Source organism: Pongo pygmaeus, chromosome 18, assembly GCF_028885625.2.
Source record: "Pongo pygmaeus isolate AG05252 chromosome 18, NHGRI_mPonPyg2-v2.0_pri, whole genome shotgun sequence".
Taxonomy (NCBI): domain Eukaryota; kingdom Metazoa; phylum Chordata; class Mammalia; order Primates; family Hominidae; genus Pongo; species Pongo pygmaeus.
Genome location: NC_072391.2, coordinates 44,376,563 through 44,395,934, shown reverse-complemented (window position 1 = coordinate 44,395,934; position 19,372 = coordinate 44,376,563). Strand labels below are relative to the sequence as shown.

The window sequence follows — 19,372 nt, the reverse complement described above, 5'->3', positions numbered from 1 at the left end:
GGGCTGAGGCAGGAGAATGGCATGAACCCGGGAGGCGGAGCTTGCAGTGAGCCAAGATCACACCACTGTACTCCAGCCTGGGTGAAAGAGTGAGACTCCGTCTCAAAAAAAAAAAAAAAAAAAAAAAGAATGGCAAAACCAGATCCTTGGACACCCTTTTGTCAGAATTTTTCAGCCTTACACGTCACCATTTTGAGCCAGATAATTCTTTCTGTGAAGAACTGTCTTGTTCATTGTCAGTTGTTCAGCAGTGTCCCTGACCTGTTCTCACTAGTTCATAGTAACCACCTCCCAGTTGTGACAATCAAAAATGTCTGCAGACATTGCCAGATGTTCTCAGGGGACTAAAATTGCCTCAGTTGAGAACCACTGCTTTACATAAATAAAGATAGGGGCATGCAGTTGTCATTACATACTGCTTCATGGTCAGTTTTTAGCTTTATAAATATGGCAGTTTTAACATTAAATATTAAACATGAAAGCCAAAGCATTGGTAGTCATCCATGAAAGGCTACTTGCTACCACATGACACATTTGGTTGGAATTCAAGTAGAAAATGGCAGAAAGTCTCCTTGTCAACAGGTGTGGGTTAACTGCTTCAGTGGTTTTGGTAGTTGTGGTAGCAGTAGTAACAGCATTACTACTAGTGTTCCTACTACTATTACTAATATTAAATGCATGCTGTGTGCTAGGCACTATACTGAGCATTTTATATGGATTATCTCCTTAATCCTCACAAAATCCTTGTAAAAATACATTTTTTAATAAGTCAAGGAATGCTTAGAGAAGGACTAACTTATTCCTGCCTCATGACTAGCAAACAGTGGAACTGAGAGTTGAGCTAAGAAATCTGTTTCTAAACCTTCTACCCTTAAGTCATTGAAATTAGTACACAATAATTCCAAAAACCAACTCAGAAAAGAAAAGGTAAAGAGATGACTGCAACAGAGCCCCTAGTGAGTTCGTTGAATTTTGGATTGCAGGGAAACAGGACAGATTGGTAAGAACATCACAGTAAAAAATGCTGCAGTCAAAGGATCCAAAATTGCAGCTAACTAGGAATAATTTCTAGTGTTCCATAGCACTGCAGTTGACAGGATGACTGCGGTTAACAATAATATATAGTTTCAGATAGCTAAAATTGACACAGGATTTTTTCAGTGCCACTTCACCAGCTAGAGACCTCTACCACTGGTGGGGCCTCTGCTCAAGTTTCACTTACAACCACTGGGCTGGCTCTGCCCTCTCGACCCGGCAGGCTGTGTTTGGCTCGTGCTACCAGTCCTAATCTCACACCCACTGTGGGCAAGCCAGGCACTGCGTGATGAGGGGTGTATAAGCAAGCGAGTGCAGGGCAGCTGCTCCAGGCACCAACTCCATGCAAGGGTGAGGCTCAACCAGGCATACTACAAGCAGCTTCTGACTTAGGCACCAGAGTTTGGACAACAGGAGCACAGTGGCACCTAAAAACTTGGAGACACCAGCAACTGCAGGGCCCTAAAGGGGGTGTTACAGTGGACAACCAGAGATTTAGCAAGGTGGAGAAGAGTTTTATTAAGCAACAGAATAGCTCTCAGTGGACAGGGGACCTGAAGTGGGCAGCCCCTACCTGAAAGCAGGGAATCACCACGTGTGGCTGAGTCTGGGGTTTTTATGGGCTCAGAATGAGGGAGTGCATGTGGATTGGTCCATGGCTGTCTGGGAAAAGCACCATTTTATTGTCTAAGAGGCATCGAGGAAGTTCTCACTCTGGTCGGGGACTTTACCCGGAACTGGCTGCTTGGTTTCAGGCTTTAGTTTTTCTTCGGTTTGAAGGTCGGGTTTCACCAGGGACCCATCCCTATCTGCCTAGGAATTTGTCTGCCTCCTGCCGCTATTAGAAGGAGGATATTAAGGCCAGGCGCGGTAGCTAACGCCTGTAATCCCAGCACTGTGGGAGGCCAAGGTGGGCGGATCACGAGGTCAGGAGATTAAGACCATCCTGGCTAACACGGTGAAACCCCGTCCCTACTAAAAACACAAAAAAATTAGCTGGGAGTGGTGGCAAGTGTATGTAGTCCCAGCTACTCAGGAGGCTGAAGCAGGAGAATGGCGTGAACCGGGAAGTGGAGTTGCAGTGAGCCAAGATCGCACCACTGCGCTCCAGCCTGGGCGACACAGCAAGACTCCATCTCAAAAAAAAAAAAAAAAGAAGGAGGATATTGAATATTCTGAATAGGAAGAAATGATAAATGTTTGAGATGATGGATATGCTAAAAACCCTGATCCAATCACTATACATTACAAGTATCACAACATCACTGTGTGCCCCATGAGTATGTATAATTATTATTTATCAGTTTTTAAAAAATTGTACAGTGTTAAAAAAAGTAGTATTGTTTGTTTCATAGCAAAATTACTCTCATACTAAAGAACATAATTATACAAATAGGTGGAGATTCCAATCCAAAAGTAAAAAAGAGAGTCAGACCGTGGAGTAAATGAGTACCAAATGGCATCCTGTGAAAAAAGTACTTGCAGATCATAAGCACGGGACTGCTATTATGACAGTACCATATAGGTGCCTGATACATTGCATTTTGCAGAACACTGTTATCTTTCATTCCATTTGACCTCTCCAGAACCCTGCAAGTAGACAGTACATTTAATCCCTTCTAACAACTGAAGAACTGAAGCCTAGAACAGTGAGTGGCTGTCCCAAAGTGACGTAACTTTTCAATGAAAAAGGACTGGAACTCACCTCACCTTACTCCAATTCTAGTGTTCTTTGCACCAGACTGTTCTCCCAGAATATGTTCAAAATGAAAAACAGTATTGATCATGTTTCTCCTCCCTCATTAATAGCTACCAAGCAGCTTCATCTTTGAAAATGAGTGTCGTTATGCTGCACTTTAAAATGTATTATCTATTGAGATAAAATATATTGATGACGCAGTTTATTAAATCATTTCATTACATATTAAATATGTAAGTAATCTGAATGGAAATGAAGTTATATATGTTTATACTGCTAAGCAAAGAACAAGTGATGATAATAATGGAAAAGTTGTCTAATAAAGTGTTGTCTTTTCCCCCAACTCTGTCACATGTATAATGTGTTCTGCTTACTCTCACTATGGCCAGAATGTATTCTTTTCCTCCAGCAATTGGAAGTGGGCATTGCTCTTGTATTGATGCTCAGTGTGAAAGTGGCATCTTAGAAGACATGGAAGGCTGTTACTTCAATATTTCTTGATGGAGACAAATCATGAGGTTATATCTATATATTTCTAGATATATTTACCAAAATTCATAGACCTTCAGTGGGGTAATTTGTTCACTTCAGTTAGTATATTGAGTTGATATTCAGCTTTATCTCATAGAAGGCTGATACATTTTAAGAGAGATTTTTCCATTCATTCATGAAACATTCTATCCACTCTACACAATGCTGAATGCTGTGATTTTTTTTTTTTTTTTTGAGATGGAGTCTTGCTCTGTCACCCAGGCTGGAGTACAGTGACTCAGTCTTGGCTCACTTGCTCGCTCCACCTCCCAGGTTCATGTGATTCTCCTGCCTCAGCCTCCCTAGTAGCTGGGATTACAGCTGTGCACTACCATACCCAGCTAATTTTCTTTGTATTTTTAGTAGAGATGGGGTTTAATCATCTTAGCCAGGCTGGTCTCGATCTCCTAACCTCAAGTGATCTGCCTGCCTCGGCCTTCCAAAGTGCTGGGATTGCAGGTGTGAGCCACCATGCCCAGACAATGCTGTGATCTTTTTTTTTTTTTTTTTTGAGACGGAGTCTCGCTCTGTCACCCAGGCTGGAGTGCAGTGGTGCGATCTCGGCTTACTGCAAGCTCCGCCTCGTGGGTTCACACCATTCTTCTGCCTCAGCCTCCTGAGTATCTGAGACTACATGATACCCACCAACATGCCCGGCTAATTTTTTGTATTTTTAGTAGAGACGGGGTTTCACTGTGTTAGCCAGGATGGTCTTGATCTCCTGACCTTGTGATCCACCTGCCTTGGCCTCCCAAAGTGCTGGGATTACAGGCGTGAGCCACCACGCCAGGCCAATGCTGTGATCTTTCTAAAATGTAAAAGCACTTGACACTTCAGCTAGGGATTTGGCAATTTTGACACATCTCTAGTGCAATTTCAGGTTCTAGGTAAGACTGGAGGGAAAGCCTAAGGCTTAATACCCTTAATAAATAAGATGTCTATAGAAAATCATTGAAAAATACATCAGATGCTTTAATAATGGGAGGGGAAACATGTTTCTGCACAGGGACAATGGAGTGTTAAAGTGGTTGGAACATTGCTTGTCACATGAAAAATCTTATTTCCTTACTCATGGTCCTCAAGCATTTGGGTTTTGTGCTTTCGTTATAGCAGTGCATTTCTCTGTAAAGATCAACAGTGATTTCTTAAGAAACCAAATTGCAGATTGTGATATTATGAAATACAAATTTGACGTTAGTCCCCATTTCCTAACATAGAACTTCTGAAAGACCTAGAATCTCCAAAGGGATGTCTTTTTGTATGCTAATGAGTTGATTGGTGGATGGCAACCCCAAAATAACTTCAGAATGTGGCTGGTCACCAGAATGACCAAGACATGATTAGAGGATTGGGACTTTTAGCCCTTCCCCACAACCTCCAGGAATGGGGGAGAGTCTGAAGGTTAAAGTAATCACCAATGGCCAGCGGTTTAACCAATCATGCCTACATAATGAAGCCATCATAAAAACCTAAAAGAACTAGGTTCTGAGAGCTTCATGATAGCTGAACAGGTGGAAGTTCCTGGAGGGCGGAGTGCCCAGAGAGGGCATGGAAGCTCTGTGACCCTTCCGTACCTTGCCCTACTCATCTCTTCATCTGTATCCTTTGTAATATCCTCTATAATAACTCAGTAAACATGTTTCCCAGAGTTCTGCAAGCCACTCCAGCTGTGAATCCAAAGAGGGGGTGGTGTGAGTCCCAACTTGAAGCTGGTCGGGCAGAAATACTGGAGGTCCAAACTTCAGACTGGTGTCTAGGGTAATTTGAGGGACTGAGCCCTCAACCTGTGGAATTAGAGGACAGCCAGGTGGTATCCACTGCAGAAATGATTGCTTGTTTATGGTGAGGAGAGGTCCCCCACGTTTAGTCACAGAAGTCTTATGTCTGTTGATTCTTGTGTGAGAGCATAAGGGAGAAAACCAGTGCTCGTTTATTCACTCAGACAGATCTACAGTATCCTTAAAGCAGCAAAGAAGGAAAAACTCATTTTAAAGTATACAGATATCCTTTATACAGTATGTAGGAATCAGAGTCAGTATCTCAAACAGAAAATAGAGAGGTCAGTGATAAGAACTCTGTACAAATCTGAGAGCTCAGAATTTCAAATTCATTGTTTTGATTTCTTTTTCTTGTGTAATAATCTAAAATTATAGAAAGGAAAGGCAATAATTTAAAGAAATGCGTATCCTTTTTGGTAATCAGATGTGTGCTGTTTTTGTTTGGAAAGAGTGAGTGAAACAAAGGATCACTGATAAGCTCTCCTTTTCTGTTTAGCTTAGGCACCTCTGCTTCTCAGTCAGCACGTGGCTGCTGTTGTAATCCTTTGCTTCCCTTCTCATTGATACATAAACTTGAGTTGATGGATTGGTCCTTTAAGGATCAATGAAATTCTCCTCTCATTTCAATATCTTTTCTTAATTGTTCCCAACAGAATCTTCTTCCCTTAAAATCTGCAAAACATGTCTTTGTACTTATACTAATTATGTGTTACCATCAGAAATCCTATTTTTCTGACTTATATTCTATCTCCCAACTGAACTGTAAGCTCTTTGAGGGTAGGAACTAGTTTTATAATTCTTTATATTTCCAAAGCCTTCCACAGTACTTGAAATTATTACTCTCTGAAATTATGGTGATGATTTGGTAAAAGATGCCAGAATCGACAGCAAGGAAAGCATACCAGATTCATATTTTCTTCCTCAACTCACAGGAGTTTCCTTTGCTTCAAAATAAAAGTGAAACAGGAGATTGGAATAATTTTTGTGCAATACAACAAAATACTGAAGTTATTTATTTTCCCAGTTCAGTTAGAATGCTTTGTTTTACACTTAACAAATGAGCAGATTAAGATGGTCTAATTCAAAGTTTTCTTCATTTAACAGGATGGAAACTTCTCTGTCAGTACTATATTGGAAAAACCTCAAAATATGATGGTGGTTGGACAGTCAGCATTTGCAGACTTTGGTAAGATTTGGTAAAAAAAAAAAAAAAAAAAAGGCTTTTGCCTTTCCAATTCTCTCCCTCTTTCTGATCTATTTATATTAATTCCCCATAGCAGGAAATAACTCCAGGGTCTTCAGAGCTATTATAGCTTCAAAAGATGCCTATTCCATAATAGTATTGTACGTGACATGTCAATTCCTTAATGAAATAAGGAGAAATTTATGATGTGTTTAAAAAATAGTTTGATACTGTTTGCAGAAGTAATATGCAAAACAAGAAAATCTACTGAGACTTTTTCTAGAGAATACCAGGTATTAGGTATTAATTACCGTAAATTCTTCATGTATATCCAACATATGGAACAAATAGAAGTGAAGGAGTTAATCTGACCTCTTAAAACCAACACTAAAAGGCGTTTTTATTTACAACTTAATTTTAAAGCAGAGTAATGTCTATTATGAATTACCCAAAAGAGGACATATGAATTTCTGTTTTCCATAAGATTCTGCACAATCAAGTTCACATTGGTCAGGAACTTCCAAAGCATATGTGGCTCTTTTTATCATTTGTCAGAGTAGTTGTGTTAGATGGGAAAGTGGTCTGCCCCACCTAAAAGCTGTTCAGTGCTCGTTCCCATCCCACTGATCCTTCATTATGCCAATAAACCACAATAGGCTTTCCTCAAAATGTAGATGAGACATCACCATGTTCAGATACCTCAGCTTCCTCATATATAAAATGGGAATGACAGTAATATCCACCTCTAAAGGCTATTATGAATAGCACAATGTAAATAAAGCACAGTAACAGGCTTATAGCAAGAGCACAAGAAGTTAGAGTTTGAGCTGGGTACAGTGGCTCTCGCCTGTAGCCCGAGCTACTTGGTAGGACTGTTTGAGCTCAGTAGTTTAAGTCCATCCTGGGCAACATAGTGGAACCTCATCTCAAATTGTAGTTTGAGTCTATTCATTGGACTTACCTGTTTTTTGTTCTTGTTGCCTCTGCTGCTCTGTATGCAGCTGACTAAATCAAGTCACTGTTCAGTGTCATATGGATGTATCCTGACACAGCTAAACCCAGAGGTTTGATAATGTCATATCATGGAAATTTTAACATGAATCTCTATGTTGTCCTGTATTTTAGTTATATTGAATATTATGTTAACTTTAAGTAAATTTCTGTTGCCTTTACAGTTTTTCATGCCAATAGTCAAGTGATAGAACACTTGACGTTATTTTTTGGAATTTGCTGGCTAATTTGATTAGCTAGATTAATAACAGCTCTATCTGCAAGTCTCTGTTTAGGAAAAAAGTGTATATGTACTATATAATTCTCAGGAAGTACAGAGATCTCTTTGACTCCCTTAAGCCGTGGTTAAAAACTCCAAATTAAAGTTATATCTTTTATGATCATGTGTTTTATATCATAAAATGCCTTACTTTTAACAAAATTATTAGTAGCTTTACTTTGAGGATTTTTTACGATTTTGCTAAACATAAACATTTGCATGTTAGTGTTTTTAAGATGTGCAGATTATAAGATACAGTCAAATTAAGAAACATAACTATTGCTCCCTGTTTTTAATAGCTTTGGGTAGTTCATCAGTAAACTTTTTAAATAGTACACTTTTAATAAATATCACACATTGGCTTTTTAAAAGTTCATGTATTTTTAGTTGAATATTGGCAAAAAAGACTGCTGGGTCCAAAAATATGAATATTAACATATCAAAAATACGCATTTTTCCTGTGAAAAGTGTACATTTGAGTATGTTTGTGAATTGCATCCAGCCCTCCATCTTCCTTTCCACCTACTTCCTTTGAACCCAAACAAGAGAAGTGACTGACAGTCAGGAAGTCAGCATGATTCCAGAAATTTACCATTCAGTTGATAAAGAGTGCACATGCTTAAATAAATGATGTAAGTGACAAGAAGTCTATACCAAAGAGAAGTGTTTAAATGGCTCCCAGCTCACTTGTCCAAAAAAAAAAGAGAAGACTAGAAAGGAACAGAGCCAAAGGGTAATAATGGTTTTGTTAAAGTAGGAAAATAGATTATCTTATTCCCTATTTTCCAAATTTTGTTATGTGGCTAGAATAATATGTTAATTTAATAGCGAAAAAGTAAATTATAGAGAAGTAGTAGTCAACAACGGCAAGAAATAAACCAAAGTATATACTTACTGCCCAGTAAAAAAAGTGTTATTTTTATCATAGAACTTTTGAGTTCTTGTAAAATTGATACTATTTTCTGAGTGGCATGAACGACTCATTTAGAAAAGGTCGTGTATGGCTGGGTGTGGTGGTTTTTACCTGTAGTCTCAGCTGCTTGGGGCTGAGGTAGGAGAATTGCTTGCGCACAGGAGGTCAAGGCTGCAGTGAGCTGTGGTCAAGCCACTGCACTCTAGCCTAGGCAACACAAGTGAGACCTCATCTCTAAAAAAAAATTTTTTTAAAGAATGAAAGAAGAGGTTGTGTAGTTTCACAGGGTCTTTAATACCAAATAAAATGCAAAAGTTAGACCTCTGAAAAAAATTAAACTTCTATTATGCTTTAAATATTGTGCTGAATACTATGTAAGAAAACTGATTTTAAAGGTAACATCCTTTTCTTTAGGAATTTTATAGCCTGCTGCAATGGTTCACACCTGTAATGCCAACACTTTGGGAGGCTGAGGCAGGAGGATCACTTGAGCTCAGGAGTTTGAGACCAGCCTGGGCAACATGATGAAACCTCATCTCTACCAAAAATACAAAAAAATTAGCTGGACATGGTGGCACAAGCCTATGGTCCAGGCTACTCAGGAGACTGATGTGGGAGGATCACTTGAGCCTGGGAGGCAGAGGTTGCAGTGAACAGGGATCGTGCCACTGCACTCCAACCTAGGTGGACAGAGTGAGACCCCCTCTCAAAAAATAAATAAATAAAAAAGAAAGAAAGAAATTTATAGTCCAGTTGGAAAGACAGAATATGAATATGTTAAAAAAAAATACAAGAGTAAAGCAGCAAGTAACTGCCACAATATAAGACAAACCAAACTGCATTTCATTGTTGATTATGAAATTAATGCCATGGAAAAAGTGCTAATAAGTCTTGTGGAAACATAGATTATCCTAAGCTGAGAAAGGGTACAAAAGCCTCATGGAAGTGGTGAGATTTTGTACTGGACTTTGGCTAAAAATATGTGGAGATATAAAAATGGTTTGGTTAGTGACTAGTGAATAAACCACTTTGGGTTGAATCGACAGTTTCTGTAAAAATATAGAAGCATAATAAATGGCCTGGGAACCCATTGGATTACCAAATGAATAACAGATGAACAAATGTTGATTTTATTCTGTAGAAGTGATGGGAAATAGTAGAACAATTTCGAACATCTCTTTGTTAATAATACTTTTTTTTATTAACTTCAGAAAGTAAAGTTGAACAAAATCTTCTGGTCTGGTGGGATATGCATAATGTAATGCTTCTTGAGCATGCAGTAGGAGTTCAGAGGAAGATTATTAGAACCTCTGAGGTGCCTGAGATTTTGATGTTAAAAGAGAGGCAGATTTAAACAGTCTTAAAATGCAGTATTTTCTAAAGGTGGAAACCACTCAGGAGACAGGTCAGGGCATGAGGTGGTGAGAGCCAGAGCTGAACTACATCAGTATGTGGAGGGAATCAGTAAATTCGCTGACTGGTTTGACATAGAGAGAGTAAAAAGTAAAAAATTGATTCTGAATTACCTAAAGAAGGGCGATACTATTCACAAAGATAGGTAAATCAGGAGAGAGAGCTGGATTGGGTACTGAGACACTTTAAAGTTATCACATTAATCGTGCTGTAAAGACAACAAAGCCATCACATTTAGCAGACCTAAGATGAGGGAAAAAGCCAAGGCAGGTGTGAGAGCCCTTTAAGAGGGAAGAGGTCAAGACTGAGATGATGAGCCCTCCAAACAAGAAGGTGTAAAATGGAGATTGACAGAGGGCTAAGGAGGGAGAAAAATGGGTGCTAAAAGGTGGTCAGAAACCATCGGCAGATACTAAAATATAATGCAAAAGAAAACCAAGAAAAGAGCTTTGGATTTTCATTTTAGCAGGGTATTAGTGGCCCAAAAGTTATCATTTGCAGAATTCTTAGAGCAGTCCCTGAGTCATAGAAATTACCCAATAAATACTTGCTGCTACTGGTAAGAGTCAGATGAGGTTCTGGGCCCTGGTCTCATATTTGGAACATCTGCAACCCATAAATGTCTCTCATAGCTAAGAAATAATCAAGGAAGGTGTATCTTCTAGAAGACATGTTTTCTGTCTTGCCCTACTATATCATCCTTTAAACTGGATTTTAATCTTGAATCTCTTTCTACGTAGGCTCTGCATATCAAATTCTAGAATTCCTATAAATAAGGTGTTATCTCTTATTAAATTATATAGAAAAAAAGTCAATAGAAATTAGAGAAAATGGGTATCAATTTTGTATGTAATACTAGATGTAGTGGAAATCAATAAACCTATAAAACTGAAGGGAAAACAGAAACCTTATACAGAATGTCAGCATTTTTTATAGATTGAATTATTGTAAATGTCATATAAATTTATTTATAAATTATACAGATCTCATGCTAACTGCTGTGTATCACATCTTCAGAAGGAGATCACACTTTCTTCAAGTAAAGGGAGAATACTGGGCATGATGAATTGGGCCTTGGAATTTTCAGTCAGATCTAAAAAATCCTATAAAAAATAAAGGAACTAATGCAAATGGAAACTGTCATTTGTGAAAGTTATAAACATACTAGAAAATCTTGAACAACTTAAAGATAGTGTCATTGATGGTTAACCCCAAATATGATTCAATTGCGTACACCCAGTACCTAGTAATCAATGACATTTAGTAAAGTAAAGGAGAAAGGCAGGGACACCCCACATTAAAGTTGTTTTGTGAAGCCTTATAATATTTGGTAAAGATTCAGATGTTAATTCTAAACCATCATGGAGCTGATTTCAAAGCATTTATAACAATTATGCTCCCTTTGTTTTATGGCTAGGTGTATTCAGTAACCATCTGACAAATTAAAATTGTTTCTTGTTCATGTTTGATCTGGAAAGTAAATCAGATGAGCCGTGTGTGGAAATGTAAATTTTATATTTAGTCTGAATGCTAATTGGTAATTGAATGTTCATATTCTCTCTCACAAAAGAATTTTAAAAATCAAATGCCTTCAAATAAACAGGTGATGATTATATTATAAAAGAAGCTAGAAAGCAGAAAGTTCTGGGTGCTATGCTTTCTGTACTTGGTCTTATGTAAATCATTTAAGATTGGCTTTTGGTCCACAGTCTTACATTAATGGCACACTTGTTTGTTTGTATCTTATAGTTGAAAATTGGCTGCTCTTTTGTTAAGTAGCCCCTTTTTCATTAAAAAGGGACATTGAACACTAGTCAAAAATCAATAAAACAGAAAAATGTTTGAAGTTGCAGATATTCTCTCTTAAGTGTACTAATGTACCATATCACTGTCATTGGCAGTCAGAAATTATCAAGTAAATACAAATATAGAGTACATTAATATGTATAATATGGGCAAATTAGATGTAAGTGCTGCATTATAATACTTTGATATTCTTCGAATTGTATGGTACATAGGATTCAGTCAAATAGTTCAGTCTGTTTATTCTTTAAAATTGTGGAGCAATTCGTTTTTCTTCCATTTAGTTTCCTGTCTGTTTTATAATGAAATATTTCTATTGTGTACAAGGCGTTGGTTAATGAATTCAAAAAATCGTTTTAGAGTTCCTACTATTTGGACTGGCTGTGTATTATATGCTTGGCATATAGCCAAGCCTCAGGCATACAAAAACCCTGTTCTCATGAAGTTTAAATTCTGTTGAGGGAAGAAAGACAAAAACAATTAAATTAATAAGGAATTATTAGAAAGTGGTAAGAGCTCTGAGGGAATTAAACGAAAGGCTATAATAGGAAATGAGAAGGGCTATTTTAAGTAGCTCGTTGGAGGTTACATCTGATCTGAGACTTGAGTGAAGTTGTAGAAGGTTTTTGGGGAAAATGCTCCATACAGACGGAACACATAAGTGAAGATTCTAAGGCAAAAATAAGCTTGATGTTCAAGGAACAAAAAGAAGGCTGGCACTTGGCCAGGTCTTGTAGTGCTTTGTGGACAAAGGTAACAAGGAGTTTGGATTTTATTCTAAATGTAACTGGAAACTTCAAGGAGACTAGTTAAGAGGGAAAAGCTATGGTGACTTGGACCAGGGAAGCCACCAGGAAATGGATAGAAGTAGTCTTATTTAGGACTTATTGGAGACAAAGTTGACAGGAAATGCTGATGGATTAGATGTTGAGGGGAAGAGAAAAAGAAGATTGATTTCTAGATTTTTGGTTTGAACAAATCAGCGCCATTTGATGAGGTAGGAAAGGAGTAGGAAGAGGAAGTCTGGAGTTCTGTTAATTGATAGTTCTGTTTGAGACATGTTAAGTTTGAGATGTCTATTAGAAGACAAAATGAAATACAAATGGGAGATACAAGCTCTGGAGAGACACAGAGTTGGATATTACCATGTCCTTGTTTAACTGCCATTTAGAAGACAGATAATGGATAAATGAAGGAGCACATGTCCAAAGCATCCTGCCTTTGTTTCTAACATTATAAATGCACCTGTGCTCCAGTCACATTGCCTCCTTGGTGTTCTGCAAATTGTCCCTCCTGAGGCCTTTGCCCTTGCTTATCCCTCTGCGTGATATTCCTCATGACTCACCCCCATACCACCTTCTGGTTTTGCCACATCACCCTCTCCTGGCGGCCTTCCCTGACCACTCTATTTAAAACTGTAAACCCTACCCCCAGCACTTCTGCCCTGCTTTCCTGCTTTATTTTTCTCCATTGCAGACTATTGCTGACACGGTATTCATTCTGCTCATGTGCCCTCACCAGAACTCCATTGGTGTATTTTGTACACCATTATATCTCTCAAGCCTATAGCAGTGCCAGTCACATTATAAATACTAATGAATAATATTAAATGAATTATTTAATTAAATGAAAAATATTCAATTGGATATTAACTATTCAGTATTAACATTGAAAATTTTTAAATATTATAAATGGTTTTTAAGAATTAAGCTCAAGTTTAGGAAATCTTAAGACCTTCAACTATAATCCTAAACCAGAACTTCTGAGATTCGTTCATATGATAAAGATTGACATATCATTACTTTTGCTTATTTTGATTAAAGTTAAGTGATTAAAAATTTTTCTTAATCTAAAATGCATGGGTGCTGATTTCAGTAGGAGACATCCTGGATCCTTATAAGTTGTTAATTCTTAGTCTTCCTATTTACATTTTCTAATTCATGAATTCTGACCAGTAGATAACAACATACATTATCTACAGTATTTACTGTTATTTAGCATTTAAATAGACAACTGTATTTGCACAGCTTCTTAATATCCTTTTGTTTTTTTATAGTGCCAGTTCTGTTTCCATGTATTCGAAGTCATCATAATCAGTTTAAACAGTTCTCCCTCTAACCTGCGGGACCTTTGTCTCCCTCAGCCTGCTCCGCTCCTATCCCATCAAAAAAGGACAATGCTATTAGAAATTTTTGGTAAAACAAATATTTTATGTGCACTTATTGCCACAAAGCACCCAAAGTGGTGAGGTGTTCTTAGAGTACTCTTCTAATATTTGCAATACTCTTTCAAACAAATAATAAACCCAGGTCATTAGTATTTCCTTTTCATTCCATGTCTGTGATGATTGCAGTGCAATAGTTACCACAGCAAAAGTGATTAGTTCCTGAGTTTCTACCTTGTAGCAAAGACTTCTCTGAGGCATCTATCTTGGTGAGTCATGGATGCCAGATGTGATTCTGATAAATATTTTGAATGCTTTTTGATTGGAAATCATAATTTATATAAAAATTATAAAATGGCTGCTTCAGAGTCTTGACTTTATACGTATTCAACATCTAAAGCAGACTAGGCTATATTAGTTTCTTTTAAGGTATACAAATATGAGGAAAAACTAGGACTCTATATCCCTGGAGCCATTTTGTACAGGTTTGCATATAATAAATTCTTACCTTTCTAGGTAAGAGTGTTTTTTTCCTAAATATACCTCTGACATATTGTATTCTCAAGACTGTACTGTGCATTGCATTTAATTTTTTTTTTTTTTTTTTTTGAGATGGAGTCTTGCTCTGTCACCTAGGCTGGAGTGCGGTGGCATGATCTCAGCTCACTGAAAGCTCCGCCTCCCGGGTTCACGCCATTCTCTTGCCTCAGCCTCCCAGGTCGCTGGGACTACAGGTGCCCGCCACCACGCCCGGCTAATTGTTTTGTATTTTTAGTAGAGACGGGGTTTCACCATGTTAGCCAGGTTGGTCTCGATCTCCTGACCTCGCAGTCCGCCTGCCTTGACCTCCCAAAGTGCTGGGATTACAGGCGTGAGCCACTACGCCCAGCCACATTTAATTTTTTTAATGATGAATGGTATTATGAATGTGTACTCAGCCTTTTCAATATTAAATTTAACATACTTAAAAATGCTATGAGATAATGTTGTATTTTACATTATTATATTGCTATTTTGTAATTTAATAGCTGGTATGTTTAATACTTTCTAATATAACCCACAAATTAATTGGAATATTTGTCACTCTAAGCCTACCCTAGTTAATATAATTGATCTATGATAAATGGAGCACCCCATGAAACTGTTCTGTTAACTATGCATAGCTCTTTTTTTTTTTTTTTTTGCAACAATACTATGGAAGTGATTATTGCAGATAACTTGGCTATTGTTAGACCTTACAAATACATATACCTAGGAAGGACCAAAAGATGGTGAGATTTATTTCTCTATGATGCATTACGCCTGAGAGGAATTCCCTGCCATGAGTCAGAGTGGCATAGAAGCTCATTATGAGGAGCCTAATGCCACTCCTAGGCAGAAAATATCCTGCCCAATTTTCAAACACGTCTGACTTCCATTTCAACCCCATATTTTCCCCTCTGTAACTCCTCATTTTCACTCTGTGTAAATGCCCCATTCATTAATAAGTCATAGTTGTGCTTCTTGGATGTAGGCATGTACACAGCTTTTCTGTGCTTAACCTTAACCTAATGAAGAGCTGAATAATGAATTGATGTGTTAAATGAATGGTGGATGATGGATGGATAGTGACTGAATGGTTGAAAGTGCCCTTTACTACTTATCACTTATTCACAGCAATCCATTCCCTCCGACTCTCTCACAAAGCAATCCTATTTTCCTATTCTGTTCCCCAGTAGCAAGACAGTTCCCTTTTAGTCCTTGTTACACACAGACAAGTGGACATTCTCTGTATTTAACTTGCCCCTGCCTATCATCACATCACCCTGTGTAACCAATATATGTTGAATTTAATCAAGAGAAAGCTTTCAAGTTTTTGTTAATCAGTGACATTGAAAGGATTTACAAGTTTTGTATATTGCACATGTCTCTTTGCTTCTTTTTCATAATGCTCAAAAATAGTTATTTTTGGCAGAAACTATTTTATAGAAAATATTTTACATTTATCTCAAGTAATCTTTCCAAACCTTTCTGAGGTGAACAATATTATTTAGCCACATTATAGAATGTGGTAATAGGGGTTCAGAGAAGTTAAGAAACTTGACCAAGGGCACATAGCTAGGGAGGGAGTGGCAGAGCTGGGACATGATCTTTGGCTCTGTCTCACAAGCTGTATCCTTAAACACCGTACACTCCTTCTTCATCTGCATTAGTTTAGATTTTAAAATATGTTATCATGTTCAATAATGGTCACCAACAGTGACCTACTAGTATATGCTGTTTGCTTTTAGAACCATGTGTTTTGATAGTGAATCTTCTCCATCTGCTCCCTGTGTTTTTCACATATTATTTTTAGAATTTTTATACTCTTTGACCACTCTCCCAAGTCATCCATCTCCAAAATATGATTATGTATATCTATAATTCTAGAATATATAATGTTTATGGATTCCAGAAAAAAACCCAAGCAATAGTGATTTTGATATAAAATTTATTAAAAATTGATTTCTGTTCAAATAAAACAAGCTTTCAGAATATAAATTTTTGTAGGTTTTCGTAAATTTTTAGTTAACATGTAATAATTATACATATTTGTGGGATACAATGTGATGTTTCAATACATGTATACATTGTGTAATGATCAAATCAGAGTAATTAGCAAATCTATCACCTCAAACATCGTTTCTTTGTGGTGAGAACATTAAAAATAATCTCTTTTAGCTATTATGAAATAGACAATACATCACAGTTACTTGTAGTCACCCTACTGTGCAATAGAACACCAGAAAGTATTCTGCCAGTCTTAACTGTAGCTTTGTGCCCTTTGACTAAGCTCTCTCCATATCCTCTCCCCAGCCTCTGATAATCACTATTCTCTCTACTTCTATGAGATCTACTTTTTTTAGATTCCACATATGAGTGAATTCATATGGTATTTATTTTCTGTGTCTAGCTTATATTTCACTTGACAGAATGACCTCCAGGTTCATCCATGTTGTCGTAAATGACAGGACTACATTCCTTTTCATGTCTGAACAATATATCATTGTATATAGATACCAAATTTTTTTAATCCATTCATACATTTGATGGATTCAGGTTGTTTCCTTATCTTGGCTATTGTGAATAGTGCTATAATAAACATAGGGATATAGATATCTCTTAAAATACTGATTTCATTTCTTTTAGCTATATACCCAGTAGTAGGATTGCTGAATCATATGATAGTTCTATTCGTAATTTTTTTTTAGGAAACTCCATACTGTTTTACATAATGGCTGTACTAATTTACATTCCCACCAACAATATGTCGGGGTTCCCTGTTCTCCACTTCTTCACCAACACTTGCTATCGTTTTTCATAATAGCCATTCTAACTAGAGTGAGGTGATATCTCGTTGTCATTTTGATTTGCATTTTCTGATGATTCATGATGTTGAGCATTTTTTCATATACTTATTGGCCATTTCTGTGTTGCATTTAGAGAAATGTCCATTCAGGTCTTTTGCCCATTTTTAATCAGAATTTTTTTTGATATTGAATTCTTTGGGTTCCTCATGAATTCTTATATTAACACTCTGTCAGGTGTATAGGTTGCAAATATCTTTTTCCATTTTTTAGGTTGTCTCATCACTCTTACTTGTCTCCTTTGATGTGCAGAAGCTTTTTAGTTTGCTGTAATCTCATTTGCCTACTTTTGCTTTTGTTGCCTGTGCTTTTGAGGTCTTATCTAAAAAAATCCTTGACAAGACCAATGTCATGAAGTATTTCCCCATGTATTTTTTGAGTAGTTTCAGAGTTCTGAGTCTTACCTTTAAGGCTTTAACCTATTTTGAGTTGATTTTTTTTAAATATGATGAGAAATGGGCGTTGACTTTCATTCTTCTGCATGTAGAAATCCAGTTTTCCCAACACCATTTATTGAAGAGACTGTCCTTTCCCCAGTGTGTGTTCTTGGTACCTTTGTCAAAGATCAGTTGGCTGTAGATGCATGGATTTATATCTGTATTCATATTCTGTTCTATTGGTCTATGTTTCTGTTTTTATGCCAGTATCATGCTGTATTGATTACCATAGCTTTGTAGTATGTTTTAAAGTGAGGTATTACGGTGCCCCCAGCTTTGTTCTTTTTGCTTAAGATTGCTTTGGCTGTTCAAAGTCTGTTGTGGTTCCACACAAACTTTAGGATTTTTTTCTCTACTATCGTCAAGAATGTCATTGGTATTTTGATAGGGATTACAGTGAATCTGTAGATTGCTTTGGGTAGTGTGGTCATTTTAACCATATACCTTTGCTTATATTTATGAATTCTTGCGATTCATGAACACAGGGTATCTTTTCATTATTTGTATCTGATTCAATTTCTTTCAACAATTTTCTAGTTTTGTTATAAAGATCTTTCACCTGCTTAGGTTTAATCTCAGTATCTTATTTTTTTGTAACTATTGTAAGTGGGATTTTTTTCTTGATTTCTTTTTCAGATAGTTTATTATTATGTATAGAAAAGCTACTGATTTTTGCATGTTGATTTGTATCCTGCACCTTTACTGAATTCATTTATTAATTCTAAAAGGTTTTTTTTTGGGGGAGTCTAGGGTTATATAAGATAATGTCATCTGCAAACAAGAACTGTTTGACTGCCTTCTTTCCAATTTGAATATCTTTTAATGTCTGTCTTTCACATAATTGCTCTGGCTAAAATTTCCAAAATTTTTTTTAATAGAAGTGGTGAAACTGGGCATCCTTCTCTTCTTCCATATCTTAGGGGAAAAGCTTTCTTTCAACTTTTTCCTTTTCAATTGATGTTAGCTATAGGTTTGTCATATATGGTTTTTATTGTGATGAGATACATACCTGCTATACCTAATTTCTTGAGAGGTTTTTATCACAAAGGGATACTGAATTCTGTCAAATGACTTTTCTTCATCTATTATTGTCAGTCTCATTTATTGATTTGTGTATATTGAACCATTTTTATGCCTCTGGGATGAATACCACTTGATCGTGGTGATTCTTTTTTTTTAAATTTTTTTTTTGTTATACTTTAAGTTCTAGGGTACATGTGCACAATGTGCAGGTTTGTTACATATGTATACATGTGCCATCTTGGTGTGCTGCACCCATTAACTCATCATTTACATTAGGTGTATCTACTAATGCTATCCCTCCCCCATCACCCTACCCAACAAAAGGCCCCGGTGTGTGATATTCCCCTTCCTGTGTCCAAGTGTTCTCATTGTTCAATTCCCACCTATGAGTGAGAACATGCGGTGTTTGGTTTTAAGTCCTTGCAGTAGTTTGCTGAGAATGATGGTTTCCAGCTTCATCCATGTCCCTACAAAGGACATGAACTCATCATTTTTTATGGCTGCATAGCATTCCATGGTGTATATGTGCCACGTTTTCTTAATCCAGTCTGTCATTGTTGGACATTTCGGTTGGTTCCAAGTCTTTGCTATTGTGAATAGTGTCGCAATAAACATACGTGTGCATGTGTCTTTATAGCAGCATGATTTATATTCCTTTGGGTATATACCCAGTAATGGGATGGCTGGGTCAAATGGTATTTCTAGTTCTAGATCCCTGAGGAATCGCCACACCGACT

General features: G+C 37.1%; 1 protein-coding gene across 1 annotated transcript in view; it reads left to right on the top strand.

Annotated features, from left to right (window-relative positions):
* Window positions 1-19,372, top strand: part of ITFG1 (integrin alpha FG-GAP repeat containing 1) — a 300,100-nt gene that overhangs the window by 89,113 nt on the left and 191,615 nt on the right. Inside the window, exon 8 of the mRNA XM_054452904.2 lies at window positions 6,148-6,229. Within this exon, the coding sequence (XP_054308879.2) occupies window positions 6,148-6,229 (82 nt within the window). The remainder of the gene's footprint in view (window positions 1-6,147; window positions 6,230-19,372) is intronic.